General features: G+C 36.6%; 1 protein-coding gene across 2 annotated transcripts; it reads right to left on the bottom strand.

Annotated features, from left to right (window-relative positions):
• Positions 1-2,592: 2,592 nt before the first annotated feature.
• LOC109079739 (serine/threonine-protein kinase B-raf-like) lies at positions 2,593-21,265 on the bottom strand. Of its 2 annotated transcripts, XM_042721892.1 has the most exons (20): positions 21,036-21,265; positions 16,480-16,581; positions 15,513-15,776; positions 13,650-13,753; positions 13,436-13,538; positions 13,041-13,189; positions 12,663-12,782; positions 11,731-11,890; positions 11,219-11,258; positions 10,462-10,581; positions 9,012-9,145; positions 8,804-8,921; positions 8,635-8,719; positions 7,558-7,734; positions 7,356-7,402; positions 7,116-7,234; positions 6,904-7,035; positions 6,509-6,643; positions 5,614-5,767; positions 2,593-5,515 (listed from the first exon to the last, which is right to left on the bottom strand). In XM_042721892.1, the coding sequence occupies exons 1-20, from the start codon at positions 21,201-21,203 to the stop codon at positions 5,493-5,495; spliced, it is 2,454 nt and encodes an 817-aa protein (XP_042577826.1). In that variant the 5' UTR covers positions 21,204-21,265; the 3' UTR covers positions 2,593-5,492. The 2 variants fall into 2 exon arrangements, with proteins under 2 accessions (XP_042577826.1, XP_042577827.1); XM_042721893.1 differs by lacking the exon at positions 10,462-10,581 and having other exon boundaries at positions 21,036-21,264.
• Positions 21,266-21,789: the final 524 nt, after the last annotated feature.

The raw sequence follows: 21,789 nt of genomic DNA on the forward strand, positions 1-21,789 counted from the left end.
TGTAGCATTTGATGCCAGACTTAATAGCAAAAAATCTGAAAAGCAGAAATTTTGTCTCTGAACCAGAGCTTTTGATAATGGGGAATTGCTATGTTTATTTTCAATAATATGAGCTTAGACTTTTGTTTTTCAAGCTTTGCCAGTTTTACTAACATAAATCATTTAATTTCTAGCAGAATAATGATGTACGGGACTTTTTGGACATTTATTGACATTGGACTGTCAAAACCTGTCTCCATGAGCCAACAGCTCTTATAAATGTATTAAAGATACACACACAGCTCTCTCCAAAAAAATGCACTAATGCATGTGCTCATGATTTTTACATGCTAAATTTGCATCCTTTCAGCTAAAAAAAAAAAAAAGTAATTTATTCACAGCTGGAGGATCCCATGGGATTCATCAATGCTCATCTCAACTTGATCAACTCATTCTAAGCTTGAACCCTATAGCAGGACTAGAAAGTTGTGTTTATGAGATTTTACAGGGAAAGACGCTTATATCAGTTGAGTCATGAGTGGTATATATAGTATTAAATAAATTGCTATGGCACAAGTGATAAAAGTATTTTTCTAACCAGTTTATAAAATCATAGTCATACCAAAATAAAAGTATCAAATTAACATGAATGACAACTTTGAGATTTTTATTTTAATTTTTAATTTTGTACAACAGAGAAAAAGTTAAAAATTAATCAACCCCCTCTCTGAAAGCATAATTTAGATAGTGGTATATTTGTATGCAAAATATCACAATGCAAATAATTTAAATAGAGAACACTTAATGTATTACAGTAACTTCAATTTCCTATAAACATTTTGTTTAATCCATCTGCTATTTTTTTGTAACTAAATCATGCTTATTTGATTGTAATTCATAATTCATCAGGTGACCTGCCTCTTTTGCAAGTGGGAGGAGCCATTGAATTTGCAGCTGTGTCAGGTCAGAAAATTTCTCAGTATTGAGTAGCATTTTATAACATGAAACTCTAATTATTGCTTCTAACCATAAAACTAGTATCCACCCATCTGATTCTTTTTCAGTCCTAATATGAATGTGCCACAGATTTATTCAGCATATACAACAAAGATGTGCTTCTGGGTTACAAAATGCAGTTTGTTTTTAGTAAATGTCAAGATCATTGCAAGTATCTGGTTAGTACTGCATAGCTGAGACCGTAGAAACACTTTCTAGGGCACTGGAATGTGTGCTGCAGTAAAAGTTTAAGAAAAGCTTTCAGATGGAACAATACACGTCTTCAAGGGTTATAAAAATCACCCTCTGGAAATGTTCCTTCAGTCTTTTTGTGTCTGTACACCATTTTTCAATCCTGCTGTCAGGTTACCGCCCTCTTTAAAAGCATGGATGACTTCAGCAAGGCTAAAATTTAGATTCACATGCAGTGCAGAAACGTATTGTCTACATAAATGGCAGATATCTGAGAGAGTTGTCTGATACTGAGAGATTACGTTGCTGTACAAATCTGGGCATATAATAGATTTCTCCAGAGTGGAAGGAGGTCAAAGGGCAGGTGTACATTGTCCACAGGCTGGGGGTAAAACGACGGGTCAGTGCGTCGGCCAACCTTAAGCGCAGGTTGCAGCTCGAGCACACTATGTGGTTTGGGCAGCAGGACTGCGAGGCAGTCTTCTTGGGTTGATTTGAAGAGGAATGGTTTTTGGAGGTTGTAGGCAGGGCCAAAGTAGGTCTTTTGGTGGCACTTCGTTCTCCAAGCCGGTCCAAGGATTGTCTCAACTGTTGCTGTGCACCTTGTACCCCAGCCAGCTCACGCTGATACTGCACATCCAGCGCATGTAGGGTCCTTTCAAGCTGCAGGCTCTGACGCCTCTGAGCGTTAGCCAGGGAACGCTCTGAGATTGACATGAAATATCAACAAACGGGTTTGAATAAACTAGCCCTTATTGGACTTATTGGAAATTGAAAATAATGCAGTGATTGATTAATTTGTTATTTTTATTGATACCTCGTTCATTGTGTCTTTTCCTTCTTGACAGAGAGATGAAATTGGACATGCCACGCTCGTCTGGAAGAGATGAAGATAGCAGGATCCAGTGACAATTCCTGAAAAGTTGAGAGCTCACACTAGTTCACACACTAATATGGAAATGTTGGAAAATTGTTAACAAGAAAATAATACATTAATGCATTTACTCACCCGTGGATGTTGCAACAAGCATTTACTGTCTAGAAGCATCCAAATATAATATCCCACCAAGACGATTTTTGTGAATACACAAACTTTTCCTCTCTTTTTCAATCTAAAAAAAGGCTTCTGATAGTGAGAAAGTCTGTTAGGTAACCTAACATTTATAAAGCGACAGCATCTCTTCTGAAGGACGGAAACAAAGGATTTGGAGGGGCCAAGTAAGAAAAGAGTGGGCAGAACTAGTGAGAGAAAGGCAACTCCTCTTCAACTTAACAAAATAATACAGAAAAAAAAAATCTACTTTGCAAGCCAAAAAACTAGTATATATATAGTATAGCTTTAAAACCAGTGGTAAATGTGACAGCCTTTTTAAAGCAAACTGTGCTTCACATTGAATTTCAAATAAAATGCACAAAAAACATTAGCCAGTTTTCATGCACTTCTTTAATATATCAGTTTTTCATATTCACAACAAATACATTAAGCTCTTTTCCTTTTATATAATACAGTCTTAAATATTTTTACACAGAAATATTTTCTCAGAATTTCATCTATCAAAATGACTTTTCTTAACCTTTATTTCTTAGGTTGAAACGTTTGAAGTCATTTCATTGTTTTTATCTCCATGCCTTCTAGCAAACGGACAGTACTTCCTTTGTACAGCTATTTACAGATGAAAAGAGTCTCCCAAACATTTGTATGATAGTTCTCACTTGAATGAACTTGCACTGGGGGGGGGGTGGTATGTTTAAAGTGCAGGCAAGGCAACAGAAAGGAATGTGATATGGACATTTTTGGTGAAGGCTTTAAAAAAGCAAATAAAATGGGGGATTGGGTAGTTAAAGTAAAATGGTTATAAAGAATCTAAATATATATATATATGTTTATCTCCGAGCTGTAACTAAGCAGGTCCCAAAATATTCCAGTCAAGAAGGATCAATCCTTCACAAGTCAGACCTCTTCAGTAACATTCCATTAGAAAATAAATACAGCATTCTTAAAATACACCTCTACCGTCTCCATACGCAACCTACGTTAGGTTTGTCAGCTTAATCTGGTAACAAGTTCATTCAAACGTCTCGTCAAAAACAATACATGTGAAAACACTGACCACCGTTACATCCCAAAGGATCCCTGGAGCTCCTCTCTCCTTAATGGCAAGTTTAAGTGGCAGAACCAATTCACAGAGTATCGTCTTTATAAAAATAATAATAAAAAAAAAGAGGACCAAAATAATTCAATCCATCTCAACAGAAGCAAGAAGATGGGGCGCATGTCCTCGCTTTTGTAGCAGAGCACGAGTGGAGAACCAAGCGCAGAGCCTCGGTTATCTGTGCAACATCAAGCATTTTGTGGAGCCGAAAGCAAAAATGCGTCATTTCCTACGAGAAAAAAGAAGGCGGAGCCACTTATTTCACTACGAAGAGGCCAAAATAACAAAAAGCATCCTAACGAGGGCACTTCCACTGTCCACAATGTCTAGGTGAACTAGACAGGGCTACACAGAGCTAGTGTCACTACAGCCCAAAGCTATGCTAGAAGGTTGACGCATAAGTCTTTGGACCAACTTGAAACGAAGAGTCACCGCTTTGTCATCTTTTCGAGTTATTTGGTCGAAGATCCAGATAACCGTTCTCCGGCAATGGTGAAGGTGGACACAGATGGCGTTAGGAGGTTGGATTAAGCTTTGGTTTTTAGTGTCCCATGGCCCTGACTGCTTTTGAAATAGATTTTCATTCATTTTGCAATCCGGTAACCATGCTTTAACCTCTTCATATGACAAAATATATTAAGTCTTTAAAAAGGCAAAATTGCTTATCTGCATCAGTCATTTATACAAAGTGCACATACACACTGCGTAATGTCCATTTTAGCAAATCACAGAATGAGTGAGAGACAATATACATGTGTGTGTGTATATATGTATTATACACACACACACCTCTCTGAGAGTTCAAAACAACACCGAACAAAAAGTAATAAAATTAAAGCAATATAAATTAATGTAACTTTGCAGGCCTGCCTGTCTATAACACAAGAAAAACTATATGAAACTTAAACTTAAAAAAAAAGCTATGACCCGTGAACAAATATATCGGAATGAATCCAGCGGTGCAAGGTCCAAATAAAATAAAACAAAATCTGTTAACCGTTATGGCCTCAAAAGAATGGCTTCTAAAAACAACAGTTAAGCTTAAAGTTGTAGTGAAAAGTACAGAAATACATCTGAAATACACCCACATTGTTACTCCATAGCAAGGCTTCGTGTTTGCTTTATACAGTGGGTTTTTCTACAAGAAACTTTAAATAATATAACCTTTGACTTGTTCAGAAACATGACGTCAGCTACTATAAGGAGGCGAAACTAAATCAAACTAAATCACATTCTTTGATTTTGCCCACCTCAGACATGTCTGATGGTATTGGTGCCGATCCAAGAGAGGCTTAAAACATTTCCCCCGGCTTCTTTGCATGGGACATGTGAAATGCAAAATAAATTTGTCCTTAACAAAGAACTAAAAGCAAAAGAACCTAGAGTATTCTAGAATATATATGTATATATTCAAAAAAAGAGGTCTTTCAATGGTTGCTTCATTTACCACTGTTCACAAACTATATCTGTAACTGAAAAATGGTCTGTTTATCTACAACATATGACACTTGAGGGGGAAAAAAATGGTAAAGACCAAAGAAATCTGTATTATTAGTCACTCCAGACACGGGCGACATCTCGTAACAAACTCATTGCAAGAGAAAAAACGTTTCTAAATATCATTCAGATTATCTCCTGACATTCAGCACCTTTCCATGACTGCGACTTGACGTCCTCTCTTTTATGCCAATTTTCCCATCATTCCATGCCACTGGGCCCTGTTTTCTGATTGGCCAGTGCTGTGTGTTGTTCCACTCCAGGGGCAGAGCAAAGGCGGGGCCTGCGCTCCCAATATCATTCATCCCAAACCCATTTATCTTCCTTCTTGGGGAAAGGTTTTCATCCCCTGCCAAAATCTGTTTGGGTTTGTTTGCCATTTTCTTTCTAGTAAGCAGCTGCTGGTTTCTCACATCAGTTGTTTTTGTTGTACGCTGCATTATCGAGTTGTCCTATGTGATGTTTATGACATTTTTGCAAAATCAGCAATGACACCCTGCAGAGATCATTTTATTTTAAAGCAATTTCGTTGAGGCCGTAGCTCTTCGGGTAAAGAGGAAGAAAAACAGCACATTCTTTGAAAACTAGTCCTTTTCTGTGTTATGGATGAACCCACCGTAGGAACACAAGACGTCGTAAAAACTGACAAGGGATGGAGTTTTAGGATTTGCAGCACTATTTAAACGCTGAGAATTCACCTAAAATGGGACACAAATGACAGATTTCTGTCAGTTTCATACTAATTTTAGCAATACAAGTAGAAAAGGTACAACAATGTTTGTGTACGTGAACTTGCCATAGCCACCAGCCTGGATGGGCGTCTTGGGGGAAGCGCAGGCGTACAGGCTGAAGTCCTCTGTCTGGAATCCAGCGCGGTTAAGGGACGGTTCAGAAGCGCTGCGGTGGATCTTGGGCAAAGAGCGTGCCAATAACTCTATAGAGGCCAGGATCTGCCATAAATAAATAATACATATTAAAATAAAAATCATGAGAGCACATGTGTTTGGTGCTCACACTGCACATACTGCAGTGTGACCCATAAAATATAACTATAAAAAAAATTAGTAGTAGTAATAAGAGTATTATTGCACTTTATTTAGTTATTTTAAAAATAATAATAAAAATATTATATAAAGTGTGATAATGCTATTATATTTTAAAATAAAAAAAGATTAAATAAAAATACAATTATTTTATAGTACTTATAAAATTTAAGCAGTGTACAAAAATACACTGCTTATATTTAAATTTTTTATTCTTTTTTTAGTTTTGTATTTTTATATGAATTTTCAGCCTAGTTATATGATATTATATGATATTATATATATATATATATATATATATATATATATATATATATATATATATTAGGGCTGGGCGATATATATCGCATGCGATTGTCACGTGCATTTTGTCAGTAAATCTGGTTCCCTGATTACCGCTAAATCGCCATCACCTGCTTTCAAATGGAGGGGCATTTAATATACAGAGCCTTAGTTCACTGACAAGCTACGCAATATCACGTACATTATCGAAGGCGATTCATCTGCAATATTGATATTGCTTGTCAGTGATCTACGGCTCTGTCTATTAAATGCCGCTCAACACACCTTGACATAAATCTGCATGCCCTTGACAGACGGCAGCCAAATTGGAGAAAGCAGAAGTTTGACAGGTGTTCACAACATTACCTGAGGGAAAAGAGGTCTCTCCTCTCGCTTTTTCTTCAGACAATCTGCCATAAGTCTCTTCATGGCCTTGGGGCAATTGCTGCGCACTTTGCTCAGGTCAGGAGAAAGGTAACCCCGGCCAACCATGAAGATAATCTGGATGAGGAGTGATATGCACATTAATTTCTGCAATTTTCAGATACTAACAGAAATTTCTCAGGGTGAAGACTTGATTTAAGTCATGTACATCCACTTACAAGTACTTTAACATTCAAAATTGAATTGATGATAAAAAAAAAAAAAGCATAAATAGTATTGGTGCTTATGTAATCATTAAAAAAAAAAAATCCACCTAGTCATCATATGAACTGCTTTGAAGGGATAGTTCACCCAAAATACACTGCTAAGAGGTTCACCTGGTCTCTGTTGTTGATGTTAGAGTAAGGCAGAGCCCCTGACATGAGCTCATAGAGCACAATGCCAAATGCGTAGACATCCGACTGGAAACTGTATGGGTTTTTATCCTGCAGTCTGATCACCTCTGGAGCCTGAAGCAGATCAGCCAGGATGCTGATGTCAGTACAGAAGAAACACTTGAGACATCGTTAAGACATGTTCCTTCACTCACCATCCACAAGATAGAGCCGGAAAGCTGCTCAAACTGATGCGAGCCACTCCAGCGGGATTTCACTGTAGCCAGACCGAAATCACCAATCTTTACTGTTAGGTCCTCATGCAGAAAGATATCTAGGGAGGTGGTGTTAAGGCTAAGAGCATGTAGACACATATATACCTACCAATAATGAATTTAAAAGATAGATTTATGGATTTTATATTTCTATAACAATTATTATTTTACAAAGGATACTGTTACTCTTCAGATCTCTATGGATGATGGACTTGGCGTGGAGATAACTGTGGATAAAATGATTTACAAGTGTTAAATTAATGCGTCATGACCTGAGCAGTTGAGTATCTGATGCCAGCAGGTTTCCCGCTTTCTATTCCAGACCTAATGGATTCTTTATTTTTAAACATTACATTGATCTAAAAACTTTTGTGTCACTCACTCCATGCCCTGAGCCGTCTGACGGGCAATGTCAATCAGTTTGATCATCTCAAACTTGGTCTCGATGATGTGCAGGTGGTGGTAGAGACTCGAGCCTTCACACCACTGTGTAACAATAGCCAGCTGGGGTTTGGTGGTGTAGCCCATGAAGAGCAGGATGTTCACATGGCGGGTTTTCCTGCAGGAGATAAAGAATTTTCAATATGCTTTGGCAGAACAATGTTTTGGTAGCACATAATCTCAAAAATGTGAGACTAACATTTAATGAAACAATGTAATTGAATATTTTTTTTAAGTTTAAAGATTTATGCTGCTACTTAAGCCATGTATTTTATGATGAATGAACAATTATGTTACAATATTGCCTTTTTTAAGTTCCATTGCTCAATTCCCAAAAGAATGAGACGACACTAAAGGACAGAAAAGTCAATAGTCAGTGAAAGAAAGTGCTTAACCCTTATGTTACGTCAATTTTAGAGAATTTCAGTCAAATAAATATTATGAGATTTTATTTTATTTAGTTCATTTAATTGTTTATATTTAATATAATTAATTAAATTTAATCTTTTTTTTTTTGCAACCCTGTTACCAACAATTGGTATAGTTTAAACCCCTTTTGGTTATTTTCTTCTAATAAAAAATAAATACAAATTTCTATCAAAACAATGAGGTCAAATTATTTTATATTACATTACATTTAATTAAATTGTTTATTTTAATTTAGTTACATTTTTTGCAACCGTTACCAACAATTGGGATAGCTTAAATTATGATTTTGACGATTTTCTTCTAATAAAATATAAATAAATAAATACAAATGTTTTCAAAAATAAACAATGAAGTCAAATAAAATATTATGCGATTTATTTTATTATTTTATATCAATTTTACACTTAATGTAATTGTTTAATTTAATTTCTTGCAACCCTGTTACCAATAGTTGAGTTTAAAACCTTTTTATTATTTTCTTCCAATAAAATTACATTTAAAAACTATATTGGTTAACCACTGCCTAAAACCTACAATTTGGACAGAAACCATCCCCGTTTTAAAATGCTGAGTAATTTTAAGCTCTTACCTGAGGACACCCACTTCATTCTTAAAGGCCTGTAGCTGCTGTGGAGTGGGAGCTGTGACATTCAACATCTTTACCGCCACATCACCTGAGGAAGAGGAAGACACACATTTAGCCTTTCCTGTACATTCCTTTATCATCTTTAGACCAAAACTGTTCTCAGAGGACCTACCATGCCACTTCCCCTTGTAGACGGTTCCAAAAGAGCCAGATCCTATCCGCTGTCCCAGGGTGATCTGACCTTCTGGGATCTCCCAATCATCGCTTGAGTCCCGTCGACCCAGGGTTTTCTAAATATTAGACAAAATAAATGCCAAAAACCATCTCGGATGTCCTTTGAACTGGACTAGATGTGTCAAGTAAGGTCAAGAAATCTTCACCATTTTATTGCGGTCCTCAGACGAAGACGATGGCTTCCGTTCTCTCGGCTGGCAGGGTGATTTGGACACCTTCACACTGGGCAGGGAACCAGGCAGGGAGGCAGGAGGTGTGGCCGACAGGCCTGTTGTGGAGCCTGGCATTACGAGAGGTCGAGAAACAAAGTAAAGTTCTTTAACAGGAAATATGAGAGCCAAAGAAGAGAGAGACAGAGTAAGAGGGGAAGGAGACAGAAGGAAAGGAATAAAATCTTAGAGAGTCACATGGGGGGGAAAAGAGAGGAAAGGATCACGTCACAGCCCATGCAGTGTGAAATAAGGGGCTGTGAGCGATATATGCCTCGTCGGAAGTATACTATCAAATCCTGAGCCACACCCCATATCTCTTTCCCAATGGAAAACCAAAAAGTATCCCCAAAAATGTGTCACAGAGATCTGTACGCAAAAGTACTGCAAGTAGGGATTAAAACAAACAATTCTGGCAGGTACTAGTGTTCTTATTGGTAATTAAAACTAAAATGTATTTTTTCATTTGTTAAAATAAAATACTGTTAAATAAAAAACTGTAAGATGAAATACATGAAATTTAAATAAAGATAGAGAGAGAGAAAAAAGAATTTCAGTTATGTTGCTTTGGCAAGTAGCTGATATTAAATACATTTAAATTTAAAGACTAAAATTACTAAAACTGAATTTAAAAGGCCAATTAGAAATATAAATATAAATTTTATAAGCATATATAATTACTAAAACTTACTAAAACAAATACAAAACATATGAAAATAAAACCTAATTCAAAATATTAATAAATACTATTTAAAATAACACTGTCTCATACAATAAGCCAATAAAAATTTAAAAAAAAAAAACAACAAATAATAAAAAAAAACAATACTATTTCTAAAAAAAAAATAATAAAAAACAATTCTAAATGCTAAATTAAATTTAAAAAAAAAAAAGATTCAATCAAGTCAATTCAGGCATCACAACAGAGTTTACAGTATAAAAATACATATTACTATACTGTACTGGAAATTCATTTTGAGATTTGAGATTAAATTTAATTGTTATTTGTGTTTCTAAAGAATAACCGAGTGTTAGATAATGGCACATGTGACCTAAATAAAATATAAATTATATATTTAATAATGACCGATTTATTATTATTTAAAAGGGGGTCTGTACTTCTGAAATGTCTGAGTGACACATGTGTCATTCTTTGCTTTACTAAGTGAGTCAAGTGTATTGAGTTGAGGAAATGTGACTGCAGCCCATCAAACGTCAGTGAAAGCGTTTGTGCGAGAGAAGTGGCAGAGAAAGTGTTTAGAATGAATTTAAAGGAGGAGGAGGTGTGAACTTGAAAACACACAAGATGGGAGACAAACATAGACAGACAGACAAGCAAAAGACGAGACAAGGTGTGGGACACAGCCACGCACGAAGGCCTAGCTACCTCTGAACACTGGCTCAGGCTCAAAATCAAAGACAATGTCATTGGGGTGAGAGGACAGAAGGGGGCTTGAGGTCCGTGTTCGGTTCTTCCTCAAGCAGCGGGCTGGGTGTTGAGAGGGGGCTGCAGGGGGGAGAGAGACAGACACGGGATCACTGGCCCCTGAAGCTCAGGTGCACTTCCTGTCACCCACTACCAAAGTCCTGTGTCTACTCTCGGTTGTTTAGAGAAGATCAAGTGAATTATAGGTGACACAGAGCCAGTTTTTCATTATTTCTGTATACAGTCTGTCCTTAAAGGAACAGTTCACCCTAAAATGAGAATTCTGTTATCAATTACTCGCCCTTTGTTTTATGGAAAAGAGCAGCTCGAACATTCTTCTAAGCATCTTCTCTTACCTTCCACAGAAAAAAGAGAGTCATTTTTGGGTGAACTGTCTCTTTAAACTTAGTTCTGGGACATGTTTTGAAGAAGCAGGAAGGACAGGGGCGGGTTTTGAGATCACAGATTAGGAATTAGTAGTTTACAGCAGGCCACTAGTGATAAAGAAAAGGGCTGAAGCAATTCACAAGCAGGCAGGGGAGAGAAAGTCCTGTTCTGTCAGCTTTATCTAGCTGGCAGAGTGAAATTTCCTAGAGTGAAATGGATCAGCTATCCCAAACTTCTAAGGCCAATGACACAGAGATAGCACAAAGACATGGGATGACGGAAAGCCATTTGAATTCAGTGCGTCTTAGTGCATGTTTCGGACAACACTTACCTCCATCTGACCTCTGTAAGCCTTGATCACGGATCAAATCCTGTACAGAAATAACACTGATTAGACAGGGACTTGGGGAGACCAGGGCAATTGTAACATTTTGCAGTCCCTCCAGGATTTAGCGATTCTGCAATCGCTGAATTTATCACAAAATCAAGCAAACCCCGCAATTTTCGCAAGAGCTCGCAGAATCAATAACATCTCTGTCAAATCTTGTGAGAAGCATTCAAATTCGGCACATAATTCTGTTAAAGCTACAGATGTCAGAACAAACGCCACTGATGTGGAAACCAGGAAAAACACTTTTCAGTATAATCAAGTAATAATATAATGTATCTAAAATAAAAGAACACTTCAAATATTATCAATATTAATATCTATTAATATTACTGGATGCTAATTTTTGAGATTCAGGAAGTGCAGAGTAAAGACATTTTTAAGTAGGGCCTATAACATTAAAATGGATTAAATCCTTTTGACTAAAATATATTGGTTAGCTGTCCAACTCTCACATCAATGTTGACCGGCTCGATGGTGTTGATATGGACGTTAGGGGCTGAGGAAGAGCGATCCCTTTGGCCAAACTGGTTACGGTGGTCCTCCTCTCCAGGTCTAAAGGACTGCGGGATAGGGATGGATTTGGATGGGGACACAGTAGGATGGCAAAGAGACCTGGAGAAAACAGAGACAATGTAATTCTGCACAATACATGATTAAAAGCCACCTACACACTACAGTATATACTTGATGTGACCCTTAATGTGAAAGTTTCTCAATTAAAATATACATAGCAGATACATTATACATACACACTACCATTTAAAACTTTGGGGTCAGCAAGTTTTTGGGGTTTTTTTTCTGAAAAAATTAACACTTTTATTCAGCAAGGATCCATTAAAATTGATCAAAATTGAGAGTAAAGAAATTTATAATGTTACAAAAGACAACTACTTTCCCTTTTAACTCTATTTATTGAGGATTCTGAATAAATATTAAGCAAAACTCTTTTTTTAACATTGATAATAATCAGAAATGTTTCTTGAGCACCAAATCAGTATATTAGAATGATTTCTGAAGGATCATGTGACACTGAAGACTGTAGTAATGACTTCTGAAAATGTAACATTTTCCGCTGCTTTTTTCATCACAGGAACATACTAAAATTGAAAACAGTTATTCTGAATTGTAATAACATTTAACAATATTACTGATTTCAATGTATTTTTTGATTAAATTAATGCAGCCTTTGCGAGCATAAGAGACTTCTTTGATGAACTTACCAACCCCAAACTTTTGAACAGTAGTGCAATAAAAATGTAATATAAAATAGATATGATTATTAAATCAAATATATAAATATAGATTTCAATTTATAAATTGATTTATATTTATTATCGAGATATACTACATGGTCACTGAAGTGCAGATGTAACTAAAATCTTACCCAGTGGACTCGGATGGAGGGAGGGATGGACACATCTCTGACAGGGGTGTCGTGCCCTCTGATGACGCCTCCTCCTGGGTAAAGGGGTGGTGCACCAGAAATTTTGATGCCAACAATAAACTAAATAAAATTACAAACAAAAAAAGATAACATCAGTACAAATAAATTATGCAAACCCAAAGCACATTGGACTATTTCCAATTGTACAAACAATACACAAGATATGTAAACTATTTCAAATATGGTGAATACTAATATGTAAGAAATAAACATTATTTTACACATTCGCATGCTTTATTTTTCTGTGCATCATGCATGGAGCAAATTTCACCCTTTTATGCATAATGCAGAAGTGAAAAATCTCCCATGAACACTCACTCTAGCTGATCGTAGTTGACACACATGAGCGGGACCTCTGTGCTGCAGCGCTGGTGGAACTTGTAGCCGCACGTCTGGCAGCGGAAGCCCTGAAACAGCAGCTTCCGGCAAAAGTCACAGAAGGCCAGCGTGAAGAAGGTCTTTCGCACCTGTTGAGTCACCAAATAACACTTACAGTCATTACAAAGAATCTGAATGCTTCCAAAAAACAATATATATTACGGTCAAGGTGGATGAGAAAGAGCTCAACATGTCTTCAATGTGTCAAAGTGAATTTAAGAAGAGTAAAATCAAGAATAGAAAGGACCACGTCAACTGTCAGCTCTAATTTCTTCCTTTTTGTCATTTTAGATTGATTTTAAGTCACAGTTTGTGGTCAGTTTCATCATACTCACAAAGTTATGGGTCGTCAGTGGCACATTCTCTAAAACCTCGACATGAAGCTCCTCCCCTGTCAACCAGGAAATGTCTGTGTCCCAGCCAATAGGCTTCTTCTCCCTAATGTGGGCGGGACAGTCATTAAATAAGAAGTACTGCTCGCAGTGTGACAGCCTTGGCTTGTTTTTGCAGTAATGATGGTATTGTGTGCATTCAGAATACAGTTCTTACCCATCCTGAACCCTGTAAACCGCACAGCATTCTGGGATCAGGCCTCGCATCATCAGAGCCTTCTTTAAGGAGTCTCTCACCGTCATCCCACAACGAGCTGGAACCTGAAACACACACGTAAACCACTTACTCAAGTCACTTTCATGTCTTACAGTGAGACTGTGGTTGTGTCTGGGTGTGTTTGATTTCTTGGCTCCGACTCATATTGCCGCTTCTCTTTGCTAAACCCACAGAGACAAGCTGAGCACGTAATCAAAATAAAGGGGGTCACCTACATTTGCTCATTTCCCATGGAGTCCCGCCGCTCTACAATCTGGTTAGAGTGGAAATTATATAAAAATATATTATATATATTATATATAATATATTTATAAAAATATATACCCTGTCTGTAACATTACTGTGAAGTATGGTCGAAATATCCTACCATCTCTGTTCATGACAAAAATTCTCAAATCCAGACGTGGGCAAAATATTACAGACATAATACACCTCCTCTTTTTTTTCATCAGATCCCCCACCTAATGCTCTGTCATCAGGTCAGTATCATATTAGTAGTATGCAGCATTTACATTATAGTGTTTACTTATAATAATATTTTGAATTCTCTTTTATTTTAGATTTTCAGTTTTCAATTGAATTTTGTCACATGCTTGTCATTTTATTAGTTGATGATTGCTAACTATTTTTTTGATACAATTTATTTTTGCATATATTTTACTAGTATTATTTAAATACTATTAGTAGTTTGAATTAATTTATTTTTATATTATATTATAGTATGTTTTAGCTATAGATTTATATAGTTTTAATTTATTTTTATATTAGTATTATTTAAACACTATTATTGTATTTAGTAATATTTTTAAGTTAAATTTTATTAATGTCATGCTTTTCTCATTTTTATTAGTTTTTTTAAGATTGCTATAGCTTTTGTTTAGATTATATTAGGGCTGTCAAATGATTAATCACGATTAATCACATCCAAAATAAAAGTTTTTAATCACAACTATTTACATATATATGTATATTTTACTGTATATTTTACATTTAGCATTTATTTTTATGTTATATATATTAAATATATTTATTTAATATCCTTAAGAATTAACTATATAATGTTTTACATGTATATGCTTTTGTCATATACACAGTACACATACATATAGTCATTTTTATTTTGGATGCGATTAATCGCGATTAATCATTTCTATACTAGATTTATTATTTATTTACATAGTTTTATAATATTTTGATTTAGCTTTAAAATTTATATTTCTAAAATCCCTACATAATTTTCACCAATCATTTATAATTTTTTGTTTTTTAAGCTTTCTATAGTTTTCATTCATTTTTATATAATATTAGTATTATTTACATAGTATTTAGAAATATTTTGAATTAGCTTTTTTTAAATATATTTTTAATATTTATTTTAATCGGTTTTTGTCATCTTTATTAGTTTAAAGATTTCTTTAGTTTGCTTGCTTTAGTTTTAGTTAACAAAAACAACACTTCATTAGACATAATTTTAGTCAAAAACAACTATATTTTTAATCTGTACATCACATAAAGCTATTGTATAACTTCAGAGTTCTTGTTATATAGTTGTATGGACTTTTCCTTCCTACTTTTTCGTTTTCTATGGCAGAGAGAAGACTGGACATTCCGCAGAATGTTTTTTTAGAATGCTTTTTTAGTCTTTTAGGTTTTCACTAGAACTGTAACACATTATTGATTGTTATGTAAATTACTTACATCATGCAAATTATTTGAATTATGTTCATCATTCACACTAAATTAACTACATATAAAAGTGAAAGAGTACCAAACAACAAGCAATAACCAACAACAGCAACCTACCACTGTCCTCTGTTTGTTGGGCAGGAAAACCCTTACGATGGGTTTTTGGGGCGAGCGAGGATTTCCTCGTGTCAAGTCTGTGGGAGTCTGCAGGACAGCTAAGGTGTTTGGGGCGGCGGGGGCGCTCTGGACACCCGGTCCCTTCACATCCAGCAGGGGGGGTGTGGGCGAGGAGCAGAACTCTGTTCCGTTCCCAATGGCCTCCAAAAGCTGCTGTTCCCGCTGCTGTAATGCATCCAGCTTACTAGTGTACTCTTCATAGGCCTGTGGCATGGAGGAAATAAATCATGAATACTTTACGAACATATTTCACTTAAATGCTCATGTTTTGAACCTGCTGAAGGATAAAGATCTGAGGTTATGCATTAGCCAATATCGCATACACAGAAACTAAAGGCCTTATTAGTTCATTTGAATTTATTCATTTCAAACATTAGAGAAATTATTTGTCAGAATCCCTAGATAGGTATCATGTTGCTAAGCTAACAACAATTAGTATAAAAGCATATTAACACATTCATATTTAGAAAAGACACTAAATTTAACTAGATTTTACTAATTCTAAATACTTCTATAAATATTAAATTAATTATATTTCAATTAATTTCTCCCACCTGCTTATATATAGATTTTAACACTATGCTTGTTGCAATGCATTATGGGATGGATACTTAGGATGCCCCCATAGAATTTGACTAAAAAAGCATTTAGACTAACTTTCTGTGTTTTTTGAATGTGTTTATGATGCCTTAAAATACCAACTACGTAGGCGGTTTACTAGATTTTGGAACAAAGCCCAAAAGTTAATTGTACAGATGCTGTTAAAAATTCCAGTTACTTTATTCATGATATTCTTCATTTATAACATCATGTATCTTTCAAAATTAACTTTCTTGGTATAGTAAAACATCTTTATATTACTTTCACATTACACTCATGACAGCAACTCGTTGTCAGGCCAACTCACCTCCAGGTATATAGATGGCGGATTGTGTTCTCCTCCAAACTTATCTAAAAGGGCTTCTAGGTGCTCTTGGGTTAACTTAATCATCTGTTTGATGTTCCATATCTGCAAAGAAAATTAGAGTTAGCAAACCAATTTTCCCAGCTTCCTTTACTAGCTGATTCCTAGATCGATCAGAGATATTTGAACTTCACTATACATGAGTAAGGACCTCAAGTCCAGGCTAAATCTAATAAACAGAATCATTTGCTTGTCTTCACTAAGCTGTAAAATCTGACACTGACGGCTGTCTCTAGCCCAGCCCACAGAAACTGTGATATAGTGATTAAATCTGAGGTGTGAAGTAAACAGACAGTGAGTATTAGCAAAGAAACCACTGCAAAATGCTTCAACTTAAACTGAAGTGTATTTTTTTTTTTTTTGTTAATACTTTGTCCAGTCAAAAACAAAAATTTCATAGTAACAATTTTCGATTCCACAATTACGCCAACACTCTGGGACTTTCAAAACCTGACACAGGATTGAAACAGCAAATCGTCAGTAAACCTTGTGTGTGTATGTTGGGGGCGGGACTATCCTTGTGTCTGACCAATGGAAACAGGAGATCCTCAGTAAACCTTTTTTTTGGCAATCAACCCTTCTTAAGTGCCTTTCACACTGCACGTTGGACCTGGAAAATTGGCGGAACATTGCCGGGTCGCCTTCTGTGTGAACGCAAACGCGTCCCGGGATTGATTGCAGGATTGATCCCGGGTTGGGGACCTAGTAACATTGCCGGGTTCAGTCCCGGAACGAGCTCTGTGTGAACAAAAGCCAGAACTAATGCCGTAAAGGGTGTGTCGTAGTGATGACACACGTTATTGCGCGACTCTTTTACCAGGTGTTTTGAAGGCAGATCAGCGTTCGCGACAAAAAAATATATGTGCAAACTGTAATGAAGAAGAGATCAGTTAGCTCCTCATTATCCACGCTGAACCTGAGATCGTTGGTCAGCTTAAGTGAAAGGTAACGTGCCTAGCGTTTTGGACTCGTACATTACACGTAACATCCTGATGTCACGTGGCTTTACAGGACCTTTACGGGTTGTGTGTGAACGCACGCACATATTCCAGGTAATCACTGGCAGTGTGAAAGGGGCAAAATCTAGCGACCCGGGAACAATTGCCGGGACACATTACCCGTGTATTTTCCGGAATCGCAGTGTGAAAGGGGCTTCAGAGAAATTCAAACAATAAACACCGTTTTGTGGCTCTTTAATGTGTCATGATGACAGATTGCGGTAGCACCTCAGTTTAAGCACCATGTGAACCGATCAACTCTTCCTCTTTACTAGCTATAGCAGGAAATAAACATCAATGAACATCAGAAGGTATCTTGTTTCAAAGGAGAAAAGACGTCAATACACCATTTTTCAAGTTCATGTCCACCGACGTTAATCTTCGTTAAATCTTCTGTCAATCAAATTCACTGCGAAGGGGCAATTCTGTTTGTCACTAAAGCCATAAAAATGACAATCATCACCTTTAACAGTTAGTTCTGATATCCTAAATGTACATTTTATGAAACTTTAATGTACAAAAATCTGATATTTACAACCCTAATATTTAGGGATGCACGATAAATATCGGCACGATACGATGAACAACGGCTTTGTGTAGTAAATGCTGCTCCACGTGAAAGCACGCACGTGTAGAGATTTACCGCTGATTACAGAACCGGCCTTACTGACGAGATGTGCATTAATATCGTGCCGATATTTATCGTGCATCCCTACTAATATTATTACTTTTAAACATTTGAGGTTATTTATCAGGAGATGATTGATCTAAAAATTTTAGTCGTTGAAGATTTTAATTTTAAAACCATTGGTGTGCCTGAGATCATGACTGAGGGCAACTGCAATTTTGGAAAAAAAGGTACCACCACATTCAATATTATAAACTTTTCTCTCTTAATTTAAAGTACTACAAAATTATAGCCAAGCATTTGCTCAGGGAAACATGCAAGCAATGCACTTGTTCCAAATAGCTAATAAACATTTTTACATTTTGCCAAGCAATACAAGCAGCATCATAAAATACTCCAAGTTCACTGGAAAATGTTCCAGCCAAGTAAACACAATCTTACAGCTACAAAGCTTTACAAGTAAACTTTATTATGATCACCATTTGGAGAAACAATTTTCCAGCAGACTGTCAAGAAACTTGGAATGCCTCTACGCCCCCTTGAAATAGCACATTTAAGTGCATCTAACTTTAGTTCTGATTTAAAATCCTGCATTCCGAGAGTCAAGCTGCCACTTGATTCCTAATCACCGGTGCAGTTAAACTGGCTCCACTAGTCAAATTAGTGCGAAAAAAGGCTTCTGTGACAAAGGACTTTCTCAGTAGACTTGCCAGTATAAACGCTTGACAGACAAAGATTGCTGACAGTTTCTTAAACAGACATTTGTTACAAGCCTTTCTTTTAAAGCAAACCCCATGTGGTAATAGACTACGTGTTTCAAACATGATGCAACATAACTGAGACAGTTTAAAATAGCTCAATACATGTGAAATAATTGCAGCCATCTACAACTTCACTACAAAGAGGCCCAGCAATGAAAATTCTGCCATCATTTACTCATCCTCATACCATTTCAAACCTTATGACTTTCTTTTTTATATGTACAACACAGCAGCAGAAATTTGGAAGAATATCATTTTTTCCCCCTTTAAAAAAATAACAACAAAAAAAGGAACTGGAATTTTACACTTGAAAAAATATGCAAACACCCCCAAAAAAGTAGTCCATATGATTGCATTTGACTTGTGAAGTCATACAATATCACTTTAAAGAACAACCTGAAAATGTTTGAACGATTTGTTAATGAATTGGACTGAACCAATTCCCAAGTTTAGTTCAAACCTGTTATCAACCCACTGGAATATAATACTTTTATGATGCTTTTAAATCTCTTTTCAACCATAAAAGCTCCAGTGTAATTGTATCAGAACAAAAGATCATTACATTCTTCCAAATCTATCCTTATATAAATCATACAGTTGTATAACTACATGATGAGAAGTTTGTGTTCCTTCAACATTCACGTCAGTAATGCAGCAATGTGAAAACTCACTTATGCCAAATATTTAAGATTCTGGGTCAATGTAAAAGTTTAGGATCTCCCACTGCAAACGCCATCAAACTATTCTTTATTGGGAAGATATGTGAATTGTAAACTCTTCAAAGTCTAATGGGGTTATGGCAGTGACCATCAATAAAATGACTAAGTTCATGCATTGTTCAGTCGGATGAAATCATGCTCCATTCTTAAACAATACTGTATTTTCACTTCAAGTATGAGTAAAAAAAGGTAATAAACTAAATATAGATGTTCTTTTAAAAAGAAGCAAGACAAGTCCTGTGAATAATCGGACAGTATAGCCCTGTTACAGCAGCCAGCAGTAAAATTAATCTAATTACCACTAAGCACTCCTACAATGATAACTTGCACAAGCTGCTCTTTAATCCAACTAGACTGCCAGCAAAATAGGTAAACTGTTTCCTGAATAACCAGGTTTGTGACCTGTTCCATAAACTTTCTTTACTTTCCAAATAAATGCTCTGCAGGAAAACCCATGTTAAGTTGGTAAGAGAGTTTAGAAAAATGGTAGATGGTTTCTAGATAGCTTGAGAAGAAAGAAACCAGCTGTAATGTTCCAGAAACACAGCTACCTTTTGGTAAAGCTGTTTTTGGATTATTGTAGCTGGTTTAAAGCTTGTGTGTAGAGCATCAACTAACCAGCAAGTAATAGGTGGTTTCTGGAACATTGTAGATGCTCCAACCTGGTCAACCAGGCTCCAAAATACAGCTGAAGTTACTAACTTAAACTGGACGTTCCTGCTGGGTGCAGAATGTACCCACGAAATACCCCAGTGTGTACATCGAACAGCAAAGGCCCCCTATAGCAGCATGGGTGATTTGTGCAGACAGTCAGCTGACAGCTTAGAAGAAAGATGCACAATGCAATACATTTGCACGGGATCAAAAATAAATGTAGAACGTTAGCAGGGCCAAATGCACAAGCACAATGACGGCACTGCAGATTTAAATGTAAATGTAAATGCATTCGAACGCAGACTCGCGCCAGCTGGTGACACAAAGGAGATAAAACAATGCATGCGAGCCGTTAACATTTCCCGTTGCATCTGTAGTTTCCCATTAATAAAATGCATCGCAAGGTGAGATGTGTAGCATGCATGCTATGCAGCGGGGGGAAATAAAGCCAATGAAACACGAACAGGCCTTCTGATAAACATTGGCTCAGAGAACTGCAATGAGAGAATTATAAATGGCGTCATTCGGAAATGCACCTTGCGAAAATGCATACGCGCACGACATAAGATTTGCTGTACTATATATGTACATATATATTTGAGATGCATCATCTCGCCCCCTGCAATGCATTGCATCCCCACACGATCCGTATTACAGCCGGTGTTTCCTGAACATCTCCATCCAGCCCAGCTCCGCTCAACACCCGAGCTCTCTTTCAACCCTGACTCCCCCATTGTACCTCCTCGGGAATGTCCTGTTGACACTCGGAGATCGTCGCTCCTCCGGGACGGTCGGGTTCGAGCCCCGCGCCCAGCTCGTGCAGTCCCGGGTCCCGCTCCGGATCGCGGTTCATGGTGTCTCCGTTGAAGACGGGCGGTGGGGACTCGGCGCTGCTCAACGCCGCCATTTTAAACCACGAGAAACTGAGTGGAAAATAATAGAGGAAAGAAACAGAGAACGTGACAGGAGGGGGAGACAGATTCACCAAATGTAAACCCGTAGAGGGGTAAATGGGGATACTGGACGCCGACCAGTGCGCTAATATTAAAGTGTAAATGATAAAAACGAACAAGTCACAAATTTGTTTCAGCCATGTGTTACCTTACATTTACTCTTCTTATGTTACTAGCCTATCAGGTTGACCATCTAAAGGTAACTGTTTTATCTAATGACTCCCAAAAGCTTGATTTTAACCCATAAGCTCTGCATATAAACATTAATATTTTTTATATCACCTGACTAAGTACTAAGCAGAATCAATCCAACATCTCCCATCACTATCAGGTGGCCAGGTGTACAATTTTCTGATGAAATATTAATTCACCCTATAAAGTCTACTGTATCATATTTAGTGTCTGCATTTCTAAGGCCTCTAATTATCAGCATTATCAAAACTTAGCTGAAAACATTTTCCTATGTGCCTTCTGATAGTTCATCCTTTTTAGTAAGTAAAATGCCTTTTAGCGCATATATATATATATATATATATATAT

The sequence above is a fragment of the Cyprinus carpio genome, chromosome B4, assembly GCF_018340385.1.
Source record: "Cyprinus carpio isolate SPL01 chromosome B4, ASM1834038v1, whole genome shotgun sequence".
Taxonomy (NCBI): domain Eukaryota; kingdom Metazoa; phylum Chordata; class Actinopteri; order Cypriniformes; family Cyprinidae; genus Cyprinus; species Cyprinus carpio.

What these genes read in the sequence shown, in the direction of transcription:
- LOC109079739 (XM_042721892.1), bottom strand. Translation starts at nt 21,203, where the DNA reads ATGGCGGCGTTGAGCAGCGCCGAGTCCCCACCGCCCGTCTTCAACGGA. An exon ending in CACTGACGACCCATAACTTT is followed by an intron (nt 13,190 to 13,435) that starts GTGAGTATGATG and finishes GTGACTCAACAG; the next exon opens with GTGCGAAAGACCTTCTTCAC. An exon ending in ACATCAACAACAGAGACCAG is followed by an intron (nt 6,644 to 6,903) that starts GTGAACCTCTTA and finishes CTCCTCATCCAG; the next exon opens with ATTATCTTCATGGTTGGCCG.